Source organism: Stegostoma tigrinum, chromosome 23, assembly GCF_030684315.1.
Source record: "Stegostoma tigrinum isolate sSteTig4 chromosome 23, sSteTig4.hap1, whole genome shotgun sequence".
In the NCBI taxonomy this organism is placed as follows: domain Eukaryota; kingdom Metazoa; phylum Chordata; class Chondrichthyes; order Orectolobiformes; family Stegostomatidae; genus Stegostoma; species Stegostoma tigrinum.
In genome coordinates, this window is record NC_081376.1 from 17,374,213 (window position 1) to 17,400,967 (window position 26,755).

A 26,755-nucleotide genomic window follows, 5' to 3' on the forward strand; every position below is an offset into this window, starting at 1 on the left:
GTTGTCATATGAGGAAAGATGAAGCAGTTTGGGCCTAACACTGGAGTTTTGGAGAATGGAAATGTTCTTATTATTGGGGATTGATATGGTTAGGCTGAGGTTGATAGGATAACTGCTGAGCGACTGTTTTTTCTCATGGTAAAACCTAATACGAGGGAGCATAATTTCAGCGTAAGGTTCTGCCCATTTGAAATGGAGATGGAATTTCTTTTCTCAGCGGGTAATGAATCTTTGAATGCTAGACTAGACTTGAGAGATCATAAGACCTCCGTCTGCACCTTGTTCTAATTTACTTGGATTTTCCTTACTTTGGTTGGAAGAATAAGGAGAGATAATCCAAGCTAAGTGATAGAATTTTAAAAGGGCTGCAAGAACTGAGTGATTATGCAGACGTCTTTGAAAGCGAGTTAACAAAGCAGTTAATAAAGCATGAACTTTCCAAGTACGGAGAGAGTAAATAAACACCGGAAGTTATGTTAAACTAACGAAGGGTCATAGAGTCACTAGACTTGAAACATTAAATCTGCTTTCTCTCCACAGAAGATGCCAGACCTGCTGAGTTTCTTCAGCAATTGTGTTTTCATTAAAAAAAACACTCGTATGGCCCCACCTAGAATATTGTATCCAATTCTAGATATCATAGTTTAGGAAGGAGATGAAGGCTTTGGAGGAGTACAGAAAGGATTTTCTAGAATGGTTCCAGAGATAAGTGAATTAGGTTACATCGATAGATGGAGGATCTGGTATTGTTCTCCTTACAGCAGCAACACTAAGCTGAAACTTGATAGAGGCATTTAAATCATGAAGGGTTTCGATCCAGAAATAGGGACTGTTTATAATGGCTGAAAGGTTCATAACTTTAAGCAGGCGCTGATTTGAGGTGCTTAATAAAAGACCTGGGAACAACCTATGGAAAACATTTCCATGCAGCAAGTATTAGGGTTTGGAATGCATTGTCTGATGAGGATGTGGACTTATCAATAACTTTCAAAGGGGAATTTGATAAATAATTTAAGCAGAAAAATTGTCAGAATATATAGGGAATGACCAGTGCACTCTTTGAAAGGCCTGACACAGACCTGATAAGCCAAAAGTTTTGTTCTTGTGCTATACAATCAATCATCATTTAAGTCAGGTTGTAGATTCAAGCCCCACTTCAGAAACCTGAGCATGATCTGAAGCAACACTTCTAAATTCATATTGACATTGGGAATCCTCGCTGGCAAATTCCTGACTCACACCTCTGGCAGGAAAGGCTGGGAATGCAAATTCAGATCATTATTCCAGGGAAGTAGAAACAACAAAGATTCTACCTGTTGGCAAAGTGTTGTTAATAAAGGAGAAATTCAGTGAGGAAAGTTCCTTGTTGCAATAAAACTGTATAGTATACCAGGGCAGCTTTGGAAATTGACACTCCAGACTAACTGCTATTTTCCTCTCAGCCACCAGATGGACCACTTCCATTACAATGAAGGACTGGGTCACTTCCAGGCCGGAAATAGGTAAAGATGAACACTGTGGAAGTCTCACAGACTGAATCTAACCTGATACATACATCATTGGTCATTTAATCTTCAAATCCAAAGAGCAGTTTATTTGTGCCAATGGTTCACAATTTAGCAGATAGCTAAACTGATGCAGTTAGCAATGGGGGATGGAAACTGTATGGTGATTTACGGCAGAATCTGCAACCCAGCTCCTGAGTTAGGCAGATCCACATTATTTCTAGACATTATTGATTATTGACAAGGCAGCCTAAATGATTTATTAAACACAACAAGGTCTCTCACCCAGATTTGGATTCCTTCAACTCACCATGTAACAAGGCAAAGCTCCAGTTGGTATTGTGGCAAGAACCAGGATAAGCTACAGGAAGCTAACCAATGCTTTGTGCTGATACAATGTACTGTTTTATATGGTTAAACATTGACACTACCTGGTCCTAAAATTTGACAATTGCTCATGAAATTTGCTGGTCTGGAATATGGGAGAACCATACCACTACCAGCTTCTGAGTCAATTGTCTTGGGGTCTCGTTTAACACAACTTACACTTACATAAGACATTGAAATTTACAAGGATGTTGCCAGGAGTCAAGGACTGAGTTATAGGGCGGGATTGGACCAGCTAGGACATTTTTCTTTCGAGCATAGGAGACTGGGAGGGGGATCTTAAAGTAGTGTATAAGATCATGAGAGGCATGGATAGGGAGAATGCAGTCAGTCTTTTTCCCAGAGCTGGAGAATGAAGGGCTAGAGGGCATCAGTTTAATGTAAGAGGGGGAAGAATACATGAGAACCTGGGAGGCAATTTGTTTACACAGAGGGTGGTATGCATATGGAATGAGCTGCCAGTGAAAGTGGTTGAGGTGGGTTCATTAACAACATTTGAAAGGCATTTGGACAAAGACATGGACAGGAAAGGTTTAGAAGGATATTGGCCAAGTGCAGGGAAATGGAGTTAACGTGGATGACCATTTTGGTCAGCATGGCCCAAAGGGTTTGTCTCTTTGCTGTAGGACTCAATGACTCCATTCACTGAGGTTGTGTGGTCTGTCTAAACTCCATTCAGAATATGAAACTCTATCCTCAAAGAGCTCCAGTAAGGGTTTCTCTGTTAAGTACGAATATTATATTAACTTGTGCTGGAGTCCTATTATGAAAAAGTATGACTCCCGGTTATTGCTAATAGTCTAACAGTCAGTGCAAAACTTGGAAAAACAGTTTATTGGAAATGTCTTGTATTTTTATTAGAACTATTAATGGTGATATATCTATCAAGAGGAGTGGGGGTCTTTAGCTTTGAAAGTATACACAAACCCACAGAAATGCAGTGAAAGTACAAGCCCATCAAAACACAGTTATATGAACATGTTGAAATGCACAGGGCTGTATGAATCCTTTGAAATGTTTGGAGCTGTACAAACTATCACACTCTATCTCAGATTTGAGGACAGATCTTCTTTTTCTATTTTTGCACTAATTATGACAAGAAGCAGGGTATGTTATAATGGGGAACAAAGAGATAGTGGACCATTTGAAAAGCATTTTGGTTCTGTTTTCTCAAAAGACACAAACAACACCCAAGAATATTGGGGAACAGAGAGTCGAGTGAGAGGGAGGAAATGAAGGAGATTAGTAGAGTGGGGAAATATTGTTATTGAAAAGATGTTGGGGACTGGTATAGTTTGGGATTATGTTCAGGCCAAAGGATCTGTTTCCATGCTAAACTATTCTATTTAACAGTAGAGCCCTGAGAAAGCAAGGACACGATCAAACAGAGTCAGCATGGATATACAAAAGGGAAATCATGCTTCATTAATCTACTGGAATTTTGTGAGATGCTAACTGGTGGAATTCGTAAGGGAAAGCCAGTAAATGTGGTTTACTTGGACTTACAAGGTCGCACGTAAGAGATTAGCATGGAAAATTACAGCACGTTAAATTGGGGGTAACCTACTGATATGGACAGAGAACTAGTTTGCAACCATGAAGCAAAGGTTAGGAATAAATTGGTCATTTTCTGAGTGGCAGCCAGTGACCAGTAGGGCCCTGCACGGATCATTGCTTGGACCCCAGCTATTCACAATACATAAATGATTTAGATGGAGAGAATAACATAATATCTCTAAGTTTGCAGAGATTACAAATCTGGATGAGAGGATGAACTGTGAGGAGGATGCATAGATGCTTCGGTGTGATTTGGACAAGTTAAGTAGGTGGGAAAACGCATGACAGATGCAGTATAATGTTGATTAATGCGAGGTTCTCCACTGTAGTAGCAAAAACAGGATGGCAGACTGTTACCTCATTGGTGATAGACTGGGAAAGGGGAAGGTGCACCGAGACCTGGATGTACTTGTACACCAGTCGGTGAAGGTAAGCATGCAGATACAGCAGGCAGTGAAGAACGCAAATAATATGTTAGACCGCAACTTCCCCGCTTCGATGGTCGAAATGCTCTCAGCTGCATCTCTTGCGTTTTCTGCACCCTTGCCCTCACATTCCCTCCCCCCGAACAAAAGCAAAGACAGAATCCCCTCCGTCCACACATATCACCCCACTAACCTCCGTATTCAACGTATCATTCTCCGCCACTTTCACCACCTACAATCCAACCCCCACAAACAAAGATATATTTCCCTGCCCACGACTATCTGCCTTTCATAGGGACCGCTCTCTTCCTGGCTCCCTTGTCTGCTCCACACTTCCCACTAGCCCCGCCACCCCTGGCACTTTTCCCTGAAATTGCAGGAAGTGCTACACCTGCTGCTACACCTCCCCCCTCACCCCCATTCAAGGCACAAACAAACCTGCATGTCTGCTAGTGTGGTCTATTGCATCCACTGCTCCCGATGTCGTCTCCTTTACATTGGTGAGACCAAGCAGGGATCGCTTTGTAGAGCATCTGTGCTCTGTTCGCGACAAATAACAACACCTTCCAGTCACAAACCATTTCAACTCCCCCTCCCACTCTCTGGGTGACATATCCCATTCTGAGCCTCCTCCAGCGCCACAATGACACTGCCTGCAAACTGGAGGAGCAGTACCTCATATTTGATGGCTTTGTGGCTTCCAGCATAATCCTATTCATTCCCTTCCAAATGCTTGTTTACTCTTGAACAAGGCAGCCTTTGCCATTCATAAGCAGATTGTGGCTAATTATGTCAACCTGGAGGCTTAGGGTGATGCTAGCTTCCTTGTAAATGAAACTTCCCCACCTAACTATATCTCCACTATTATCCCACTCAGACCAACATCTCAGGGTCTGTGGCCTTAATTTCTGTTCCCCTACTTCTTTGGCACTTCCTCTTTCTTTGAGAATACCTTCTTCCATCTCCTCATAGGATTTCCTGCCCAGGTTCAGAGCCATTCTCTTGACTCTACCATTTCAAATGGCCTCCTCACTTCAATCATGTCAGTCACAGATAAGACCATTACTGATCACTTCTCTGCTCTTCTCCTCTCAAATTCCCATTAAACCTTGCACTCTCTCTCACTTTGGTCATTGCCTTTTTGTCCAGCTGTCATTTACTGTCACTTAAATCTATAGTTTACAGCCTTGAGCAGATCTGCCGGAAACAAGTTTAGTCATTCACAATGACACCACCTGCAAACTGGAGCAGCAGCACCTCATATTGCTTACAGCCCAAATGGTCTCAATGTGGACTTTACCAGTTTCAAAATCTCCCCACCCTCTGGCCTCTTCGCATATCCAACCCTAGATAACAAAGTGTGGAGCTGGATGAACACAGCAGGCCAAGCAGCATCTTAGGAGCACAAAAGCTGACGTTTCGGGCCTAGACCCTGCATCAGAAAAAGCTTTTTCTGAAGAGAGTAAACACAGAAAAGATTTTCTCAAAAATCAGGGAGGCCCAGCAGTTGGGGTCACAGGGAGAGGTTATGGAGTAGGCCACTTAGGTCAGAAATGAGAACAAATTTCTTCACCAAAGAAGCGGTGAGCCTGTGGAATTGTCTGCCACATAAAATATTTAAGGCCAATCCATTGAATGTTTTCATCAAGGAGTTCGATATAGTTGGGAAATTAGGGGTTGCTTTTAATGAGGCATTGATATTACTACTGGACAGGAAGAAGCTATACCAATGGAGATAGTTTCCACCTGAGCTGGAAAGGGAGATGGCTAAGGTATTAAATTAATAGAATAGAGGGAGGATTCAACAAGAAATGAAAGTCAAAATATAAACAATACAATGGAGGAGAATGAAGCACAGATAATAAAGATGGAACATAAACGGGCAGGGAAATAAAGCCAAAGAACAGACATGTAATTAGATGGTTATGAAATAACAATAATAATAATTTATAAGAGAGGCTGAGAATAGAACTTGAGAAAACATTGATGTACCAATGCAAAACCACTAATAAAACATTCGACAGAATCCAGGAAAATTATAACACACTAATAAACAAGAAAAAGTTCAACACTAATCATAGAATAGAATCCCAACAGTGTGGAAACAGGCCCTTTGGCCCAACAAGTCATACAGACCCTCAGAGTATCCCACCCAGACCCATCCTCCTATGACCCACCTAATCTACACATCCCTGAACACTCTGGGCAATCTAGCATGGCCAATCCACCTAGCCTGCACATCTTTGAACTGTGGGAGGAGACTGGAGCACACCCATGCAGACACAGGAAGGACATGCAAACTCCACACAGACAGTCACCCGAGGGTGGAATCGAACCTGGGTTCCTGGTGCTGTGAGGCAGCAGTGCTAACCATTGAGCCACCGTGCTGCTCTAAATGAGGCACCATGGATGATGAAAACTGCAAGCTGGCAGAACAGCATCTCATTTTCCATTTGGGGACCTTGTATCCTAGTGGACTCAATATCAAATTCAATCATTTTCGAACATGAGCACCTTCTTCTATCTCCCATACTCACAACCACACCTCAGGCGTTGTCAGGATTTGGGCTGATTTTGACACAGCCAACCCATTTTCACCTACTTATGGTCTCCATTAGCATATTTTCTTTCTCCCTGGATTACCATTTTCCCACTTTTGATCTGGCAAACTGTCTTTCTCACCCTCTGGGCTCCATCTCAACCTATCACTCACTCCATTATGAGCACCGTCCCAATCCAATCCACACTAAGCCCACCCCAGCTTTAGTGTTATACCACCTTTTCCTAGCTACTTCTAGACGTGAAGAAAGGTTACTGGACTCAAAACGTTAACTCTGCTTTCTCTCTACTGATTCTGCCAGACCTGCTGAGTCTATCCAGCAATTTTTGTTTTTGTTTCAGATTTCCAGCACCTGCAGTTCATTTTCAGTGATTTACATGTCAATCATCTTAACGCTGCTGGTTGGAAAAATAGCGCAATCATACTGAAGAATATAGAAGAATATTTATTCCATTTTTAATAGTGACAAGCTTTACAAAGACACTCATTCCTGAGAGAAAAACAATGAAATAACATGAATATTGAAAAATGTTTTAATAACTTGATTGTACAAAGTGTCAATAATATTGGAAGCAAAACGATAGATTAATGTTTCAGGTGAATGTTTCTTTCAAGTATCCAATCTGAAATGCTAACCTGTTTGCCTGTTTCAGGTAGAAAATTGGCCTACTTTCTAAATGTTTTGTGTTTATGAACTGGATTTCTTTTACAAAACATACATTAATTATTGCACAAAAGTACTGTACCACATTGAAAATTCAACTCCATTTAACAAGGGAGAGAATTAGAAAAGTTTATCATCTTCAGCAATTTCAAAAACAGCCTATAGTGGTTGGAGAAATCCTCGATGGCTGCCAAGTAGATATTAGGCTAAGCTCCAGAATTAATTATGTTTCCAGTTTGAAGCCAATCAACATTTAACATTTGGCTGATTGCAGAACGTAATACTGTATTTTTCACTTGGTGACTTGCCCTTTTGCTACATTCATTGGAGCTAAGTCATTCGATGAAGTTTCAGATTCGTATGTGATTTGTTACTTTGAAAAAGAAAGACTTGCATTTCTAAGGTGCCCTTCACAACCCCACAGTGCCCTAATGCATTTTACGGCCAACAAAATGCTTTTAAAAGGATGCATTTGGAAAGGTTAAAATTAAATTGTGCAAAGTAAGCTTCCACAGATGGCAATGTGAAAATGATTAAAGAATTTGTTTTTAGGTGCTAGTTGTGAGATAGCTGTTGGCCAGGCCATTATGGAGTCATAGAGTCTTACAGAGCGGAAACAGACCCTTTGGTCCAACTAGTCCATGCCGACCAAGTTTCCGGAACTAAATTAGCCACACTTGCCTGCATTTGGCCCATAACCCTCTAAACCTTTCCTCTTCATAACCTTGCCCAAATATCTTATAAATGTTATAACTATTTGCATCTACCACTTCCACTGGCAGGTCACTCCACATATAAACCACTCTCTGTGTGGAAAAAGTTGCCCCAATATCCCTTTAAAATCTTTATCCTTTCACCCTAACATTATGCCCTCTAGTTTTGAATGCCCCCACCCCAGGGAGAAGACCTTTGTTATTCCCCCTATCCATGTACCAGAGAGAACTCCCCTGCATTCTTCAAAATAGAGTATTGGGATTCTTTATATTAATCTGAGAGGGTATTCTCCTTTATACACTATACCTCTGAAGATGCAGCTCTCCTTCAGAATTGCACATGAGGACGAGTGAGATTACGTGCCTCAGTTGCTGGAGTGGCAATTTATATGCATTTGGACCTACCAATTCAAACTTATGAATGCTGCCACTGAGCATTGGCAATTGTGACTGTCAATGTTTAATTAGGTTTTTTGTGAAATTGGAAGAATACTCTTGCGAGCCACAAAAATACAATGTAGCTTTAATTTTAACGATAGGGTCGCGCTTCAGTAAATGATCTTGCGATATAATGGAATTTCACTGTTTGGTTTTGAATGTAGCTTATTTTTAGATTTAGTTAGATTATAATCTAACTCCTTGCTCTACCCACCTCAACTGTAGACCCACAGTATATATTAATGCTTGCAGGGGTTGGTTTAGTTCGTTGGCTGGATGTCTGTTTTGCAAAGCAGTGCAATACCAACAAGTTCGTTCAATTCCTATCACCGGCTGCAGTTACCATGAAGGACTTCCCTTTCCAACCACTCCCCCACCTGAAGTATGGTACCTTCAGGTTAAATTGTCAACAATTGTCATTCTCTAATGAGAGAGCAACCCTATAGGCTGGTAAGACTATGATGACACAAACAAACTATCGATGCTTCTATCAGATGTATACAAGACTCAACTTATTAAAATTATAACACACATAACAATCAATATTAGTTTTCAGAATAAACTACAAACTAATGTAAAACATTATAATGGAACATAAGGTGTAATTTGTGTTGAGTAGGAATTAATTTTAGTGTTTCCATTGGACTGATGAAAACATAGATGTAAAGGTTTTTCTGTTGTGAGGAAGTCTAAACCTAGAGCCCATAGATAAAAGATAGTCCTCAATACATCCATAAGAAAATTCAAGTAAAACTTCTTTATGCAAAGAGTGGCTAAAATTTAGAGTCTACTATAACAGGAATTAGTTAAGACAATTAGCATAAATTGTTTTAAGGGTAAGCTGAATAAACATACCAGTTGGGCTAAAATGAGCTATTTCCTTGCTGTAAATTATATGCTTTGTGGAAATTGATTAGGTCAGCAGCTTGAATAAATATATGCATAGAGAATAACCGAAGGCAGGAGCTACTACACAGGGAATCATTTTTCAAGTACGCACTAATGGCAAGGAACCTTGACTGTTGCCAATGTATCAGAAAATTATGGACAATTAAGTACATTTCCACAAGGGAGCTTAACCAAGATTTTTCTTGTTCTCAACTTTGTGCTTTAATATATTCATCAGAGTACTTATAAAACATGGCAGATGACTAATTATATAAGGCTAAATCTACATTTGTCCCTGCTGAACTCATTTTCCCCATTTCTACCCCATTTCAATAACCATAAAACATTCAATTTCTTGATTAAATGTTTTTTTTAATTCTGCCAGGGACTCATGCTCCCACTTCAATCTCAATAATGTCAAGTACATTTGATGGCTTTGTGGCTTCCAGCATAATCCTATTCATTCCCTTCCAAATGCTTGTTTACTCTTGAACAAGGCAGCCTTTGCCATTCATAAGCAGATCGTGGGTAATTATGTCAATCTGGAGGCTCAGGGTGATGCTAGCCTTCTGCTAAATGAAGCTTCCCCACCTAACTATATCTCCACTATTATCCCACTCAGACCAACATCTCAGGGTTTGTGGCCTTAATTTCTGTTCCCCTACTTCTTTGGCACTTCCTTTTTCTTTGAGCATACCTTCTTCCATCTCCTTATAGGATTTCCTGCCCATGTTCAGAGCCATTCTCTTGAATCTGCCATTTCAAATGGCCTCACCACTTCAATCATGTCAGTCACAGATAAGACCATTACTGATCACCTCTCCGTGCTTCTCTTTTCAAATTCCCATTAAACCTTGCACTCTCTCTCACTTTGGTCATTGTCTTTTTGTCCAGCTGTCATTTACCGTCACTTAAGTCTATAGTTTACAGCCTTGAGCAGATCTGCCGGAAACAAGTTTCGTCATCCATTACAAATTTGGCGGACAACAGCCAGAAGGAAATACCATAAAACTTATGCCTGAGACAAACTGGTCTGTGTCATTTTGTACATTTTAAAATGGAGCTGCAGTGTGTCCAGTATATTCATTTCCATTCATTACTGGCGTTTCGCTCTGAGATATAGCAAAATCAGGCTCTGCTCTATTCTCTCAAATTGCTCACCATTCATGGATCTTTGCGTAATGCGAAGGGAATGGCTAACTTTGCAGTTCCAGTAAAATCTGCATTTTCAAATCCGTCTCAGTCTCATCCTCCTCACCTCCAAAAGCAAGTGAAAGGAGCTCACAATTTTTTTTTTATTAAGCTTGCTATCATCAGTTGCTTTCTACTTATTTGCCGGGCCATACCTTTTCTAAAGCTCCCTACTGCTCTAAGCCTAATCCTGAATCTTTCTTTACTTTCTTTCCCATCTCCCCTTTAACCCTCCCTTAGCTCGGATTGTCTGTAAGATTTATCTACTGCTCCCCAAACTTACGATAACAAAACTGTTTTCTGAAGAAAGGTCCCGACCTGAAACATCAGCTTTCCCGCTCCTCTGATGCTGCCTGGCCTACTGTGTTCCTCAAGCTCCACACTGTGTTATCTTTGACTCCAGCATTGGCAGTTCTTAATATCTCTGCTGATTCCTCATCCTATGTTAGGCATAAATTGTTAATAATTCTCTCTTCAGGTATTGCCCATCTCTTCTTTAAATCTGCCATAAACCCCATCTGATTTTCCCAAAATAAGCCATTGAGTTCTCTATCCTTGCAAACTATGTTCTAACTCCAAACTCCCATTTCCTTTCTGAAGACCTTGAAAATTCTGTCACTTCCCTCAAATCTGTGTCTGTCTTTGCCAGAAATCATTGTATAGATGCTTTCAGTCAAACACTGGTCATATCCTCACAGTGTGTCTGAAGTGTCAGTAGTTTCTGAGCTGGCCTTGTTCTGGAAAGGGCTGACCTTAGAGCCGGCTTACAGTCTGCCTCCGCTAATAACTAGGCAAAGGCACTTTCAATAAGGCTATGGGGGCTCAGCGGTTAGCGCTGCTGCCTCAGAAACCTTTGATTCCAGCCTCAGGTGAATGCGTGGAGTTTGTGCATTCTCCCTGTGCCTGCAATGGGTTTCCTCTACATGCTCTGGTTTCCTCCCATCGTTGAAAGACGTGCAGCTTAGGTGAATTGGCCATTCTAAATTTCCCACAATGTGCAGGTTAGGTAGAATAACCATGGGAATTTCTGATGAAGGGTCTAGGCCCAAAACGTCAGCTTTTGTGCTCCTAAGATGCTGCTTGGCCTGCTGTGTTCATCCAGCTCCACACTTTGTTATCTTGGATTCTCCAGCATCTGCAGTTCCTATTATCTCTGATACAATTTTAACCATGGGAAATGCAGGGTTATAGGAACAGGATAGGGGGTGGGTCCGGGTGGGATGCTCTTGGGAGGATCAGTATGGTCTTCACGGACTGAATGTCCTGTTTCCACACTGTAGTGATTCTATGAACTCGCCCTTTTACCCGCAAAACAATATGACTGAGTTCCACACCATGTCAATCTATAGAGTCTGGTTCGGCCAGCAGAGCTCAGCCATCCCTGGGCTAACCCTGGCCTGCTGTTTATCCATTCACATGCCCATGGAGTGGAATGAGTACTTTGCTGTGACGTCATTTCTGAAAAATCAGGAATTGATTTATTACTGTGGCTTAAAAAACCCAGCACATTCTTGGAAATGATAAATCTTTCATCTGCATTCCTATCTGCTGTCCTTCTTTCTTCTATTTCTGGCTGCCTTATTATTTAGTTTTGCTCTTAATCACAGCTCAATGGGCAGCATTCTCTTGCCTCTATGTCAGAAAATCATGAGTTCAATCATCATTCCAATGAGTGTACCAAGTCCGGCAATCCCAGTGGGATAAGGAGGGAGCACTGCACTCTTGCATATGACGTCTTTTGAATGGTTAACCATCTATCTACTCTGGTGAATGTAAAATATCTCATGGGACTATTTTGAAGATGAGCAGGGCTGTTGTAGGTTAAAACAAGTCCAGGAGATACTTCAGAAAGGTCAGGCACACCCTTTTCTTTTATTTCCAGTTTCCTCTTTCGCAATCCAGTTCTCAAATGGTTGGTCACCCTTTATTTCTTCTACCAATCAAAATCCCATATGGCAATAAAGAGATATAATGGCACATCAACCTGCCTATTTGTCCTTTGGTTGACAAAGACAAAATAAATTCCCCGATCTTCTTGGAATAGTACCGTGAGGATCTATAACAACCATTGAAACAGGGACCTTGGCTGAATGCTCAGATGGTACTGCAATGTAATGGGATCTTTGGTTTAACATTTTATCTGATGAAGGGCAGCTCAGTGGTTAGCACTGCTGCCTGTTAGCACCAAGGACCTGAGTTTGATTCCACCCTCAGACAACTGTCTGTGTGGAATTTGCACATTTATGTGGGTTCTTGCCAGTTGGTCTGGTTTCCTCCCACAGTCTAAAGATGTGTGAATTAGGTGGATTGGCCTAATTGTCTGTAGTGCCCAGGGGTGAGTATTTTAGGTGGACTAGCCATGGGAAATGTAGGGTAGGGGGTTGGGGGTTTGGTCTGGGTTGGATGCTGTTTAAAGGGGCAGTGTGGATTTATCGGCCTGAATGGCCTGTTCATGTTCCAATGAATTGTCAGAATGTCATTGCTGAGGACAAGCTTGCTTTCTGGTTCAATTTGTCCATTAATCTATCTGCTCCAATCAAGGTTACAAAGTGTGTACGTGCATGAGTGTATGTTTGTGTGTGTATTTGTATACGTGCGTGATTGTGAGGATGTATTTGTATAGGATTGACTGTGTGTTTGTGATTGAGCGTGTGAGTATGTGAGAGAGGGTGTATTTGCGTCTGTAAGTACTGAGTGCTAGTGAACCCAGCAAAGCCCAGCTTGGCGAAAGGTAGGCGTGGAATGTATCAGGAACAGTCTGCAGCGGGGGATTGGCTCCCGGTCTCGCACGTGGTTTCACAGCTGATTTCCTGTGGCAATGTTTATGTCAGTTTCCCGAAGCGATCGGTGAATATGAAACCCTAACGGAGAGGGCAGAAGACGGGCTCCGAGCTGAGATGGCCGAGTCCAACGCAGTCCCGGTGCAAGACGAGAACAACTGCCCCATTAAAGTGGACCACGATCGCAAAAAGCGACAGTTCGAGGTCCGGTTGAACGGTAAGCTGCAGAGATCGTGTCTCTCTCTCTCACATACACCTTTGTTTTCAACCAGAGAGAGACTATACTCCTTAAAAGGGCAAATGCCTTCTCTGACAAACATCCTCCTTTCCACCTCATTCCACAAACCAACAAACTATATCCAGCAGTGGAAACTTGAGGATAAAACAAAATGCAATTGTCTACACCTTGTTTTTAACTAAGCTATTTATAACCCCAAATGGGCCGGAAGGTTAACCCTTTATAGGCTCCCTCCCTGCTCTTTCCGACGGCTGCTCTCTCACCACCACCCCCTCCCATAACACCAACTGTATTTAATTATGTTTCCCACAGAGACACCAGAAGGAGGTTAACTGTAGTCCCAATTTTCTCCCAAAAATCCGATGCAAAGACCTGACCCGTACACCGTGCCTTTTAAGTAGACTTCCTTCTTGGCCTGGGTGAACGGCGTTGTCAAGCTGTAGGAAGTTGAAGCCAGAGGCCCTGCTGAAGAGCCTGGTTGTGAGCCGAGAATGTGCTCTCCCTGTCGAGGTGGGAGAGTTTGAGGGCTTGGTTCGGTGGAAAAAAGCTCAAGTGGGTTAGCTGGCCTCATTCCCCAAGGAAGATGCCTGCCCTCCAGAAGCTAGGGGCCATTTGGAAGGAGTGACGGTCGAGGCTGGGCGAGCATCCAAGTAACTCTCCTTTAAAGGTCTCAGTGGATGATCAGCAGGTACAGGGACTCTGGACGCTCTGCATCTCCTCTGTCCAAACTCCTGCAGTCGCTGTTGAGACCAGTCCCAGCCGCTCGTCCAACAACTTCCATTCATCACTGACGCCAAAGATCGTAAAATGCCCCGAAGCTGTTTTTGTAGAAGGGCAATGAAGCAACAATTGATACTGCGCCAGTGAATACAGTCTTTATACTCCATCAAGTAACATTGGTGTTGCTGGGAGTGCCGAATTTTTGTTGCTCATTGTCCCTGTGACTAAAAGCTTAATTTATTGTGGAGCACCTCAAAGGAGGGGAGAGAGGCAGAGAGCTTTAGGCAGGCAATTTAGATTTTGTGAAGGAGATCACTGAAAACAAAGCCGTCCTCAGAAGGGCAAAGAAATTGGTGGAATGTATCAGATTGCAAGGAATGCCGAGTCATTGTCACCCTGTAGGGTTGGAGGAGGTGACAGACGCAGGGAAGGCTGATGCTCTGGACACTTTTGAACTGAAGGATTGGAATTTTGAATTTGAGGCTTTGGTGAACTGGGTTCCAGTGCAGATGAAAAAGCACAGAGATGACGGGTGGACTGATGTTGGGCCAATGCTGAGACAGGCAGCAGAATTTTGGATCCACTCCAAGTTTCCGGAGGGTGGAGGACACTAGCAGAGTGTCAGAATTGCCGAGTCTGGAAGTCATGGATTAGAGTTTCAGTGGATGATGGACTGAGGAAGCCAGGGGGATGGGTGATGTTACAGGGGCTGGGCTCTGTGAAAGAGAGAATATGGAACTTAGCTAAAATAGGATGCCAGGATTGGTGTGAGTCTGGTTCAGCCTGAGACAGTGACCAGGATGGGGGTGAAATTGACATTTAAGGAACAGTGATAGCCATAGGTGTTGTACCGAGGATACTTCTGTTTTAAATGACTCCAAATCACAAACTGAAGTCACTTTACTTGATGATATTTCATGATATTCTGAGAGACAGTGATATCATAGAATTCCTACAGTGTGGAAGCAGGTCATTCGGCCTGTTGCAACACCAAATTACTTGATGACTCATTCGAGTCAAAACCAACCTGCCAAAGAGCATCCTATCCATAAACCTGTAACCATGCATTTCCCATGGCTAATCCACCTAAGCTGGACATCCCTGCTCACTACGGGCAATTTAGCATGACCAATCCACCCTGCACACCTTTGGACTGTGGGAAGAAAGTGAAGCACCTGGAGGAAACCCACAGAGAAACGGGGGGAATGTGCAAACTCCACGCACACTCACCCAAGGCTGGAATTGAACCTGGGTTCCTGGCGCTATGAGACACCATGCTGCCATGTCTCAATGCAAATTATTTCTTTTAAAATGCGATGAGCACCACACTTGACTGCAGTGCCAAGAGATCCTCATTGGTGGATGCACACGAGTAAGGATTACTGGTTGCAGGTTCTTGGGATGAGTATTCAAAGAGGAAACTCTGTGGTTTGCAACTGGTGTGGATTTCATATCCATAACCCTCAACAATCCCCATCCTGCCAACAGATAATACCCAGAGGTGCATTACTACAGAGAGGTAAAACTGAAACCATCAAGGATGACATCTATTCAGAGTTTGTGAATCTCTTCCTTGGGTCTTCATGTGACTGAACAGGCTATTTCTCGACCTGTAACCTATGGACACAAGGGGCAGAATGTCCAAATGAAGGGGCATGATCAGGAGCACAGGATTCACTTCTGTTCCTTACTTTCTCTGCCACTGCTCTCCTTATCACTGAAGTATTTGAACTCAAAGCATGGTGCTGCTTGATGGGCAAGTTGTTGCCATTGTAAATGATTGGTAACAAGCACCTCTTTTCATTGATATCAATGCCGCCACACTTCAAGGAGAGCTTCACAGTGTCATTGTGGTATTTTCTTTGACCTCCCAGGCACATTGGACGTTTGGGAGGAGGGAAAACAGAACCTGGGCAGGGGTGTTGGTGAGGGAGGGTTTGCATCCATTCAAACAGTATCCTGTCTGTTGAAATGGATTTTGCAGGCAATTGCCCGAATGCTTGTGGAGCTGGCTTCAAGAAGAACATTACTTTGACTCTGGAGGCTGGGGCTAAGATATCGCTGGCAAAATTTCTCTTGTGGTCTTTTGTGTAGTTGAGCCCAAGTCTCACTGCAGTACAGACAATGGTGATGACATCTACTCTGCACTTCACTTGACCCTGCGCTCTCTATTAACTTGCAGTGTCTTCAAAACCAAGCCCCTAGCTTGTAAAAGACTACAGTGGTGCAACTGATCTAGTGTTGCATATACTCCCAGGAGAGGTGGCTGCCAAGATGTAGGATGTGTTCAGTATATCTCAGGAGTATCACCATCAGGACATATAGGAGTTGAAATATTTGGCTCATCAGGTGTATGTTCCTATGAGTTTTGTTTGCACAAGTCAAATCTATGGTAGTCAGAATTAAACAGATCAAGGGTCAATTCCATATCAGTGGAGGAGTGGGACGAGTAAATTGCAGACACCAAATCCCAACCAGCTTGTAAAGATTAACTTGCACTCAGACCACAATAAGTACCTGGTTTCCAACCCTCCAGAATTAGCCTATAATCTCCAGGACACTGTTACAAGTTAGCTCTTGTCTGGGGAAAAGAGATTATTTTTAAAACTGCTTTTCATCTTTTACATATACTTCTGACTGTGAGGTATAGAGATATTGCTGATATTGCACTGATGGTCAAGAATCACTCAATTAGTAATAAAGGCTCTATTCACTTCTCAACTGGCAGTGGGAAGGTGGGGCACTGCAAGGATGGACATGCTGGGTAGCCAATGGTGGGATCACAGGGGTTGGAGACTGGAAGTCATGTGATGAAACTTCCTGGAATACATTCAACCTGAGTTGGCAACACTGGTCAACTAACTCAGCATTTTAACAGAATTGAATTTCCTTTCTTGACTCTCTGATATCCAAATGCTCTGGAAAATCCTTGCCAAATCTTGCCTTGCATACATGGCCCATGGCCATTTAATGCTTTTCACTGTCTCCTCTAAGGCATTGTGTGGAAAATAGATCATGTCTCAACTTTGGATCAGTTTGGAATACATGTTTATTTGAAATTTCAGAGACAGTCAAAATGGTCTGATCAATGTTAATTATGGCAAATACTAAACTGTAAAATCAGGAGACATGAAATCCTCTGCCAGCAGTGAGGAAGACTGGACCAGTGAGATTTTATATTCAGAAATCTGAACTGAAGCAATTTCTGAGTCAGAAGTTCATGGGTTCAACTCCCACTGCAAGATTTAAGGCCATGATCCAAGCTAATAGTGCAAGGACTGAGGAACTGTAACATCATTGGAGGTGTTGTCTTTTGGATCGTACATTAAACTGAGTCTGGTCACTCAGGTAGACATAAATGATCCAGTGCTACTATTTTGGAGGGAAAAAAACCATGTTTGGTTGAACAGGCCATTAATTTATTGCCCAACCACAACATTAAAAACACATTATCTGGTTATTCATTTAACTTATTGCTATCTGTGGGACCTAAATGACAGTGAGTGCACTTCTCAAACTGCTTTACTGTCAATGGAATACTTTTTGATGCCATTCCAGGCAGTGTATAAATATAACCCTTTAATTCTTTGGGAGCCAAAATCCACATTAAAAAAAAGCAATGGTGTTGAAAGCAATAGATGAATAGAAATGAATAAACTGACAGGTGGTGTATGCCTGTAACTACAAGTTACAGAGTAAGGGACATCAGGAATTCCTCTGTTCTGTCACTTTGGGTAGTTTACAAAATGCTGTTAACAATGAGCAGAATCTTTGCTCCCAGAGGTTGTTAGTTTGGAAGAGGGAAGAGCAATTAGTTAGATAGCATTCCCAAATCCCTTTGCTTTTCTACCTTCACCAGGATCTGGGTGAGATTTTGTCACTGAGAATGGTCCAGTAGTCAGTTAGAGACTAACTCCATATGTTAGTTCATTTAAAGCAGTAAAATACATGACAAGTAGACATAACAGCAAACCAGCTCATTTCTGTGAATGCAGCTTGCACACCCGCAACTGCTAGGCACAGTCACAACTTTGTATACACACAGCCCGTGGAGTCCTCCTCCTTTGGGCAGCAGAGTGGTAGTGTTACTAGAAATTCAATGTTCTGAGACCATCAGTCCAAATCTCACCAAGACCAATAGTGAAATTTGAATGTGTTAAAAAATTGGAATTAAAATCTAATCTAACTGTGACCATGTAACCATTGTTGATTATTATAAAATACCATCTGGTTCACTAGTGTCCTTTAGGAAAGGAAATCTTAGGGTTCTTGTGTGGTCTGACCTATATGTGACTCTGTACCCACAACAATGGAATAGATTCTTAACTGTCCTCTGGGCAATTAGGGATGGGAAATAAATGCTGGATGAGCCAACATCACCCAAATCCCATTAACAAATTAAATAAATGCAAAATCTTTTAAAGAAAGGCATACACACAAAGTTGGGAAGTGTTCATGATAGATCTACCTGCCTCACTGCTAACTGAGATGCATAAGTAACCAGTTGAGAACCATTTAAGTGCTGCAGCCAGTGGGATTAAGCCCTTGCAGCATTTGTCATAGCTGTTATACTGTGGGCAGTTTGTCAAACTGGGATTCACTGTGGAGAGAAACATTCTCTTCTGCACATAGTGAAATAGAACCTAACATGACCACTGAAAGCAAAAACTAAGTCTCAGTTTAGTGACTCATTTTAAAGGAGTCACCTGTGCTAGTGTGGCATTCACATGATACCACAGCATTTGTGTCAGCCTGGATTATGTTCAGGTGTCTGAAGTGAAACGTGAACCCATTGACCTGTGACTCAAGAGGTGAGAGAATTACCAATCGAGCTCCAGCTAGCACACAGTACATTAACCCACAGAATCATTGGGTATTGATCTCAGGTGGGAGTTCCAGCTGATTATCGCCCCGTTTAAATTCAGGGGTAATGAAGCAGGTTATAGACACCAGCTAACCAAGTCAACACAATTCCCTTTTAAAGCAATGACTTTACAAATGTAACTGATCTTTGTTTCCATTGTGCATCAGGGAAGCCAGCCATGAGCTGTTTTTAATCCTTAGTTTATTCGGACTTGCTGTGTGTAAGTAGAAATCAAATAAAATGAGACGTTCAATTCAAAACATGTCTTAAAGATAGATAGATTTGTGACTGGCTCAAATATTGTCAAGAGAAAGTTTATATTTCCGAAAGACTGAGATTGTTGGAGGTTTTACACACAAGTGGAATCTGAGGTTGACCACATTTGGAATATTTCCACACTGCTAAAGAATAGGTTGCAAACAGTTGGTTAGGGATCCAGGGAGCTATTGGTCAGGCAGCAAAAGGGAGATAAAGCCTGCTGCAACTCAGCCCAAGGCAGCTGGACCTTGTTTACCCTGCCCCTTCACTGTCCACTGTGTCAGAGCGTGGACTCTGCAGTCTCTCACTGTGACTGCCCAGTCATTTCCAGCTGGCATACTGTGCTAACTGTTTTATCTCCATGCTACACTCCTACATAATTATAACCTGTAACAACAATTTTATTGCATTTTTAAAAGAAAAATCTGAGCATCCAGTATGAACAACTAATTAGTACTTAATGCGTTCTGCAATATGTTAGATTCCAAGTGAGCTCAATAATGTCAGCAGTGAACAAAGTGTTGGATTAGATGGCAGTATTGTGCCTGGGAAGAATTGAAAGAATGTTTCAAGATGAAGGATTGCATTTATACAGCACCTGATGCGACCTGGGACCTTTCAAAAGTTTATTTCAAAAGTGTAGCAACTGCTGTGAGTAAGATTCCTATTGTGCTATGGGAAAGATAAAAATTAGATGCCAAGAATAACCTGGCATGAAAGTCACAGTGGGTATTGGGTGATTCCAGTTTGCTACTTGTTCCATTTGAATGCCAGGCACCAACATCTCTTGGCATGCTCTAGCCTTACACATGTTCACAGGTGCTGACATTCAACCAGTACCAGCCTCTCTGCACTATCGAGGCATATCTCTGATCCACTCGCAGTGTACCAGCAACTATCATTGACAGGCTGCTATCAGGACCCTTTGCTCAGAGAGACAGACACCCAGCTCAGAGAATGGACTGCATCTTGAAGCTGGTTGCATGCTCTCTTTGCTCTCATTCACTTTGTACGTACTTGCACGTTTGCAGCACCCCCTCACCCTGCCTGATTATACTGTGCCGTGCCTTTGTGTGTCAGGCCCTGAGACACAGCCTAAACTTCCATTCTGACCTGCCTGTATATGCATACACACAGGCCTACAGCTTGTTATGCCAAATGGCACATGCCATGTCAATCTCACACCCGAACAATGTGCAACCAACATACACAGCAAACACGCTGCATGCGCTGAAAGCAAGTGGCCATGATTCAAGTCTAAGAAGAGCGAACCTCACTGAAGACTAGGAAGACACCCATTAGTAAGTGGGCTCCAGCACAATAAGTCACGGGCAGCATTCAGTATTAGTCCAGAAGGCTTAGCTATGGTCGGGTGTCCAATCGACGTGCTCGCAGTCAGCAGTCTGTATCTCTCCAGTCCAGGGATGGGTCACAGACAGCCCCACAGGTTCAGAGCAACCAGTCCTGGGGTCTCGAGCCCATAGTCAGGGAGGTGGGCACCAGTCAGGGTTTGGGCACTTCTCATCTGGGCTGCCAACTGAATCATTCATGGGGTGGATAACAGTTAATCTGTTGACTAAAAGTAATGGATGGGGAATTTTTAGGAGCCCAGTGCCACAGGAGGCAGGCTGTGGAACCTAGTGTTGTTTATGGGTGCAAAAGGATGGGAGGAAAAGGGATAGCAGTTGTGAAGGGCAGAGGCAACTCAGTCTTAAAGATGGATAGGGAAGGGTGATAGACCATGTGAGGAGCAATCTGTTTTGAAGGGTGGGAAGGTGCATACAGTGATTGCTATATCTGGCAAGTCCACCTCATGTGCCTGGGGCCAATTGGGCAGGTGCAGACTCAGAGTCAAAAATGGAAACTGCTGGAGAAACTCAGCAGATTTGGCAGCAGCTGTGGAGAGAGAAACAGAGTTAACGTTTCAGGTCTGGTGTCTCTACTTCAAAACATTGACTTAAATAGAATGTTGGAATGGGATCCTGGGGAGATCCAAATCCTATGGGTTGATTACAGACAGCCAGGAGGAAGTGGGTATTGATGCTTGAGGGCTCAGTCACTCATACAGAGGCGAAACCTGGAAGTAACTGTCTGAGGAATGCAACTGGCATATGTCCTGAAAATGGCAAGAGCACAATGGAAATAAAAATGGTTGTGACCACACCCAGGATTTGGTGAGGTAAATGAATTGCTCTGTGAGGGAGGGGGCTTCAATTCCAGACATTTGAAGCTCTTTAATGAATAATACTCTTGAGAAGATTCGTAGCTCAGGTTGAGTTTCTGGATGTGAGTTTGCTCGCTGAGCTGGAAGGTTAGTTTTCAGACATTTCGTCACCTTTTTTTATTTGAAAAGATATACTTTATTCATAAGACGTACAAAAAATAAAACATATTTATACACCTACCCAGTCATGCAAGCCGCTCCGGGTTACCCAGGGGTTACGTACACCAACTAAAGGAAAAAAACAAAACAAAGAAGAAAAATAAACAAAGCAAAGAAAACACCCCAGCAGTCGTCACCCCGCACAGTCCCCGTTGGCCCCCTGACCAGTTGGGGAAGGCGCCAGCTGGGCCCAGTTACCAGATAGGGCCCTTTTTTTCTATTCTGGACAAGGTGTTTCATACGGTGGTCTTTCCCCACCGCGCCTTGGTGGCGGCTGCCCCAAGCTTTAGCACGTCCCTCAGCACGTAGTCCTGGACCTTGGAGTGCGCCAGTCTGCAACACTCGGTCGGGGTAGGTTCTTTCAGCTGGCAGACCAGCAAGTTGCGGGCAGACCAAAGAGCGTCTTTCACCGCATTGATGGTCCTCCAGGCGCAGTTGATGTTGGTCTCGGTGTGCGTCCCCGGAAACAGCCCGTAGAGCACGGAGTCCCGCGTCACGGAGCTGCTCGGGACGAACCTCGACAAATACCACTGCATCCCCCTCCAGACCTCCTGCGCATAGGCACACTCCAGAAGGAGGTGATCGACAGTCTCGTCCCCCCCGCAGCCGCCTCGAGGGCAGCGTGCGGTGGCGCAGAGATTCCGGGCATGCATAAAGGATATCACTGGCAAAGCCCCTCTCACCGCCAGCCAAGCAATGTCCTTGTGCTTGTTTGAAAGTTCTGGCGATGAGGCATTCTGCCAAACGACTTTGGCAGTCTGCGTGGGGAACCACACGACGGGATCCACGCTCTCCTTTTCCCGAAGGGTCCCGAGGATACTACGTGCTGACCACTGCCTGACGGCCTTGTGGTCAAAGGTGTTTCCTTTCAAAAATTTCTCCACGAAGGACAGGTGGTACGGAACGGTCCAACTACTCGGAGCGTTCCGCGGCAACGAGGCCAGGCCCATCCTTCGCAACACCGGGGACAGGTAGAACCTCAGTAAGTAGTGACACTTGGTGTTTGCGTACTGAGGATCTACGCACAGCTTGATGCAGCCGCACACAAAGGTAGCCGTCAGGGCGAGGGTGGCGTTCGGTACGCCCTTTCCCCCATTTTCCAGGTCTTTGTACATGGTGTCCCTGCGGACCCGGTCCATCCTCGACCCCCAAATGAAGTGGAAGATGGCCCAGGTGACTGCAGCGGTGCAGGTCCAGGGAATAGGCCATGCCTGCGCCATATACAACCCTCACACGAAAGCCCCTCACACTTGACAACCAGGTTCTTACCCGCGATGGAGAGGGACTGGAGCGTCCACCTGCCCAGCTTCTGCTTCAGTTTGGTGATATGCTCCTCCCAAGTCTTAGTGCACGGCCCAGCTCCACCAAACCAAACACCCAGCACCTTCAGGTAGTCTGTCCTGACAGTGAAGGGGATGAAGGAGCGGTCGTCCCAGTTCCCGAAGAACATGGCCTCGCTCTTACCCCTATTGACTTTGGCACCCGAGGCCTGTTCAAACTGGCCGCAGATGTCCAACAGCCTACTCACCGACTGACGATCAGTGCAGAAGACGGCGACGTCGTCCATGTACAGGGAGGTCTTGACCTAAACGCCTCCGCTGCCTGGGATAGTCACGTCCTTCCTGATGGATGCGGCGAAGGGCTCCACACAGCACACAAACAAGGCAGGAGAGAGCGGGCAGCCCTGCCTGACTCCAGATTTGACGGGAAAACTGTCCGATTCCCACCCGTTGATCGAGACTGCGCTAATGATGTTGGTGTAGAGCAGCCGGATCCAATTGCGGATGCCCTTTCCGAACCCCAATTTGGAGAGGACGTCCCTCATGTAAGCATGAGAGACCCTGTCGAAGGCCTTCTCCTGGTCCAGACTGACGAGGCAGGTGTCCACCTGCCTGTCCTGCACGTAGGCGATCGTTTCCCTGATGAGCGCGAGGCTCTCAGCGATCTTCCTGCCCGGCACAGCACAGGTTTGGTCAGGGTGAATCATTGACTCCAGGACAGACCTGACCCGGTTGGCTATGACCTTGGCCAGGATTTTGTAGACACGTTCAATAGTGAAATGGGACGCCAATTCTTAATTTCTTCCCTCTCCCCTTTCCTCTTGTAAATGAGGGTGATGATGCCCTTCCTCATGGACCTTCTGAAAGAAGAAACGCGAGCACGTCTTGTTCTGCTCCACGGAGCGGACTCTGGACCGGAAGATTATCCTGGAGGTCTCCACGTTGAAGAGCGAGGCTTGCTGGCCCCTCACCTCGCGGATGTCCTCCGTGACATCGACCCCCATCAACTGCAGAAGGAGCAGGTTCTGCACCCTTTTCTGGAGTCGCGACAGCTTTCCCTGCCTCTCTCTTGCCTTCTGAGCACCCTTGTGGACAAAGAACCTCTTGATGTTCTCCTTCACCATCTCCCACTAGTCGCCTGGAGACTCAAAGAGGGGTTTCACAGTTCTCCAACCAGCGTACTCCCTCTTAAGCTCCTCAACGTTCTCTGGGGTCAACAGAGTCGTGTTGAGCTTCCACGTCCCCTTGCCGGCCGGCTGGTCGTCCTGTAAGTGACAGTCGGCCAGCAGGAGGCAGTGGTCAGAGAAGAACACCGGCTCGACGCCGGTGGACCTGACCGAGAACGTCCGTGACACAAACAGGAAGTCTATCCTTGAGCGGATAGACCTGTCTGGCCGCGACCAGGTGTACCTCTGCTGCGCTCCGTCTGCAGGGGTGCTGAAGACATCGAGCAGCTTGGCGTCCTTCACCGTGCCCATCAGGAATCTGGACGTGACGTCCAGTTGACTCCCCCCACCCGCTGTCCCCATGCCGGATCTTCCATCTGCATCGATGATGCAGTTGAAGTCTCCGCCTAGGATGACCGGCCTGGACGTAGCCAGCAGGGGTGGAAGCCGCTGCAGGACGGCCAACCGCTCACTCCATACCGCTGGGGCGTACGCGTTGATCTGCTTCAGGGGAGCATTCCTATAGGTGATGTCAGCCACTAGGAGGCGTCCCCCCACCACCTCCTGAACTTGAGAGATGGTGAAGTCGCGCCCCCGCAGCGGAATAGCCAGGCCCGAGGAGCGACAGTCGTTACCCCCCCCGACCAGATCGAAGGCCCACAGGTCCAGGCGCCGGACCATTTCCCGTACCTGCCGAGGTGCAGTATCCCGCACTCCTGCAGAAACAGGAGGTCCGCCTTGATGGTGGTCCAGTAGGCCAACGTGGACACACATCTCGCGGTTGACTTGACACTGCGCACATTAATGCTCGCAACCCGTACCCCCATTGTGGGCAGTGACCACAGTACCCTCCCCAAGTCCAAGGTCCAGCCCCTCCATCTGTCCCTTCATGCCCATTGCCCGGGCTAACTGCTGGATGCTGTCCGGGCTCAGGAAACCGTCTGTGCTGCCTTCCGGGTGGCATCCCCCCGTCAGGGGTGCGGAGGCCGGAGGGTCCGGCTCCAGGTCAGGCTGGGGACGTGCTGTTTCCTCCTTACCGCCTGGAAGTTCCGGGGGGCCCTCCAGTGCTCCAGCGGCACTTGACTGGGTGTCGGAGGGAGCCTCAGGACGCCTCCCGTCACCTGGAAGCGGGGTGCTGCTTTCCTTCCCCCTCGAGATCTTTAACTTCTGCTTTGGGTGGGCCCTCTCCGAATACTCCTCGTCAGAGAAGCTCTTATAGCCCCCCTGTAGCTGCCTCTTCCCGCCTGATGGTTGCGGTTCCTGGGCCCGTCGACGCACCTTCCTCCTCGCTTTCCGGACTGTTGTCCACTCCCCTGGGTCGCCTGTCGCCGCCTCCATTGGCTCCGGGTTGTCGGGGGGGATCGGAGCCTGCAGGGGTGCTTTGCTGGCCTCGGGCCCATCCTGCAGGGCTGGGCCCTCCTGCACGGCCTGGCGCTCGTGCACATTAGTGGGGTCCTTGCTGGGCCCTGGTGCCTTCCTCTCCTCTGGGGGGGCTGGCCCCGCATTTCCCCTGCCGGCGACCTGGGCGTAGGTGGTACCCCGCCGCGGGCATGCCCTATAGAGGTGGCCCGCTTCCCCGCAAAGGTTGCAGCTTTTTTCTTGTGGGCAATCCTTTGCAAGGTGTCCCTCCTCCCTGCAGTTCCTGCAGATGGTGGCTTTGCAGTCGGCCGCCACGTGACCTGACCTACCACAGGCATGGCAGACTTTAGGTTGCCCTGCATAGGTCAGGTAGCCCCTGCTCCCGCCGATCGCGAAGCTGGACGGTGGGTGTGCAACATTTCCGTCTGCGCCCATCCTCAGCGTCACCTTGACCTGCCTCTTACTCGTCCAGATGCCAAAGGGGTCCACGATGTCAGTTAGGTCCCCTTCCACCTTCACGTACCTTCCGAGGAAGGTCAGGACATCAACTGCTGGCACATGCGGGTTGTACATATGTACAGTCACCATACGGCTCCTCTGCGCTGGCATCACAAACAGTGGGACAGCGGTCAATACAGAGAGGGGGCCCTCACCTCCTTTCTCCTTGAAAACCTCCAGGAAGCACTCACAAAGCTTGGCACTCCTGAACATCACATCGTAAAAACCTCCTCCGGGGAAATCCTGCAGGCAGTAAATGTCCGCAGCAGCGAACCCACAACAGTCCAACAGGACCCTCTTCACGAAGAAGGTGCAGTCCACAGGTGCACCTTCATCCACCTTCTTTACAGAAACACGGATGGTGTTCCGGACCCCCTGACCTGGGGCACGAGCACTTGCCGCAGCCATCGCTGCAGGCTGGCTGCTCCCCTGAACCAGCATTAGGCCGAAGCCAGCATTAATATCCACTGGTCGCAAGGGTGCACAGCCAACCCGACGTCTTCCTTTCACCTCCAACACAGCGCTCTCCTCCTCTCGGTCCACAAGAGAGTGGGTCTTTATTTTGTTCGAGATGTAAGCTGGTTCACTGAACTTGAAGGTTTGTTCCCAGACGTTTTGTCACCATTCTAGGTAACATCATCAGTGAGCCTCCGACGAAGTGTTGGTGTTATGTCCCGCTTTCTATTTATCTGTTTAGGTTTCCTTGGGTTGGTGATGTCATTTCCTGCATTGGTGATGTCATTTCCTGTTCTTTTTCTCAGGGGATGGTAGATTGGCTCCAAATCAATGTGTTTGTTGACGGCGTTCCGGTTGGAATGCCATGCTTCTAGGAATTCTCATGCGTGTCTCTGTTCAGCTTGTCCCAGGATGGATATGTTGTC

General features: G+C 45.5%; 1 protein-coding gene and 1 long non-coding RNA gene across 4 annotated transcripts in view; both read left to right on the forward strand.

Moving 5' to 3' along the window:
• LOC125462172 (uncharacterized) overlaps positions 1 to 9,984 on the forward strand; it is a 34,859-nt gene extending 24,875 nt beyond the window's left edge. For all 3 annotated transcript variants that reach the window (XR_009447121.1, XR_007249616.2, XR_007249615.2), the window contains 2 exons: positions 1,443 to 1,502; positions 6,776 to 9,984. This is a non-coding gene — a long non-coding RNA (uncharacterized LOC125462172). The remainder of the gene's footprint in view (positions 1 to 1,442; positions 1,503 to 6,775) is intronic.
• A 3,135-nt stretch (positions 9,985 to 13,119) lies between these two features.
• Positions 13,120 to 26,755, forward strand: part of natd1 (protein NATD1) — a 28,770-nt gene continuing 15,134 nt past the window's right edge. The window contains exon 1 of the mRNA XM_048551815.1: positions 13,120 to 13,325. Within this exon, the coding sequence (XP_048407772.1) occupies positions 13,226 to 13,325 (100 nt within the window). The 5' untranslated portion in view covers positions 13,120 to 13,225. The remainder of the gene's footprint in view (positions 13,326 to 26,755) is intronic.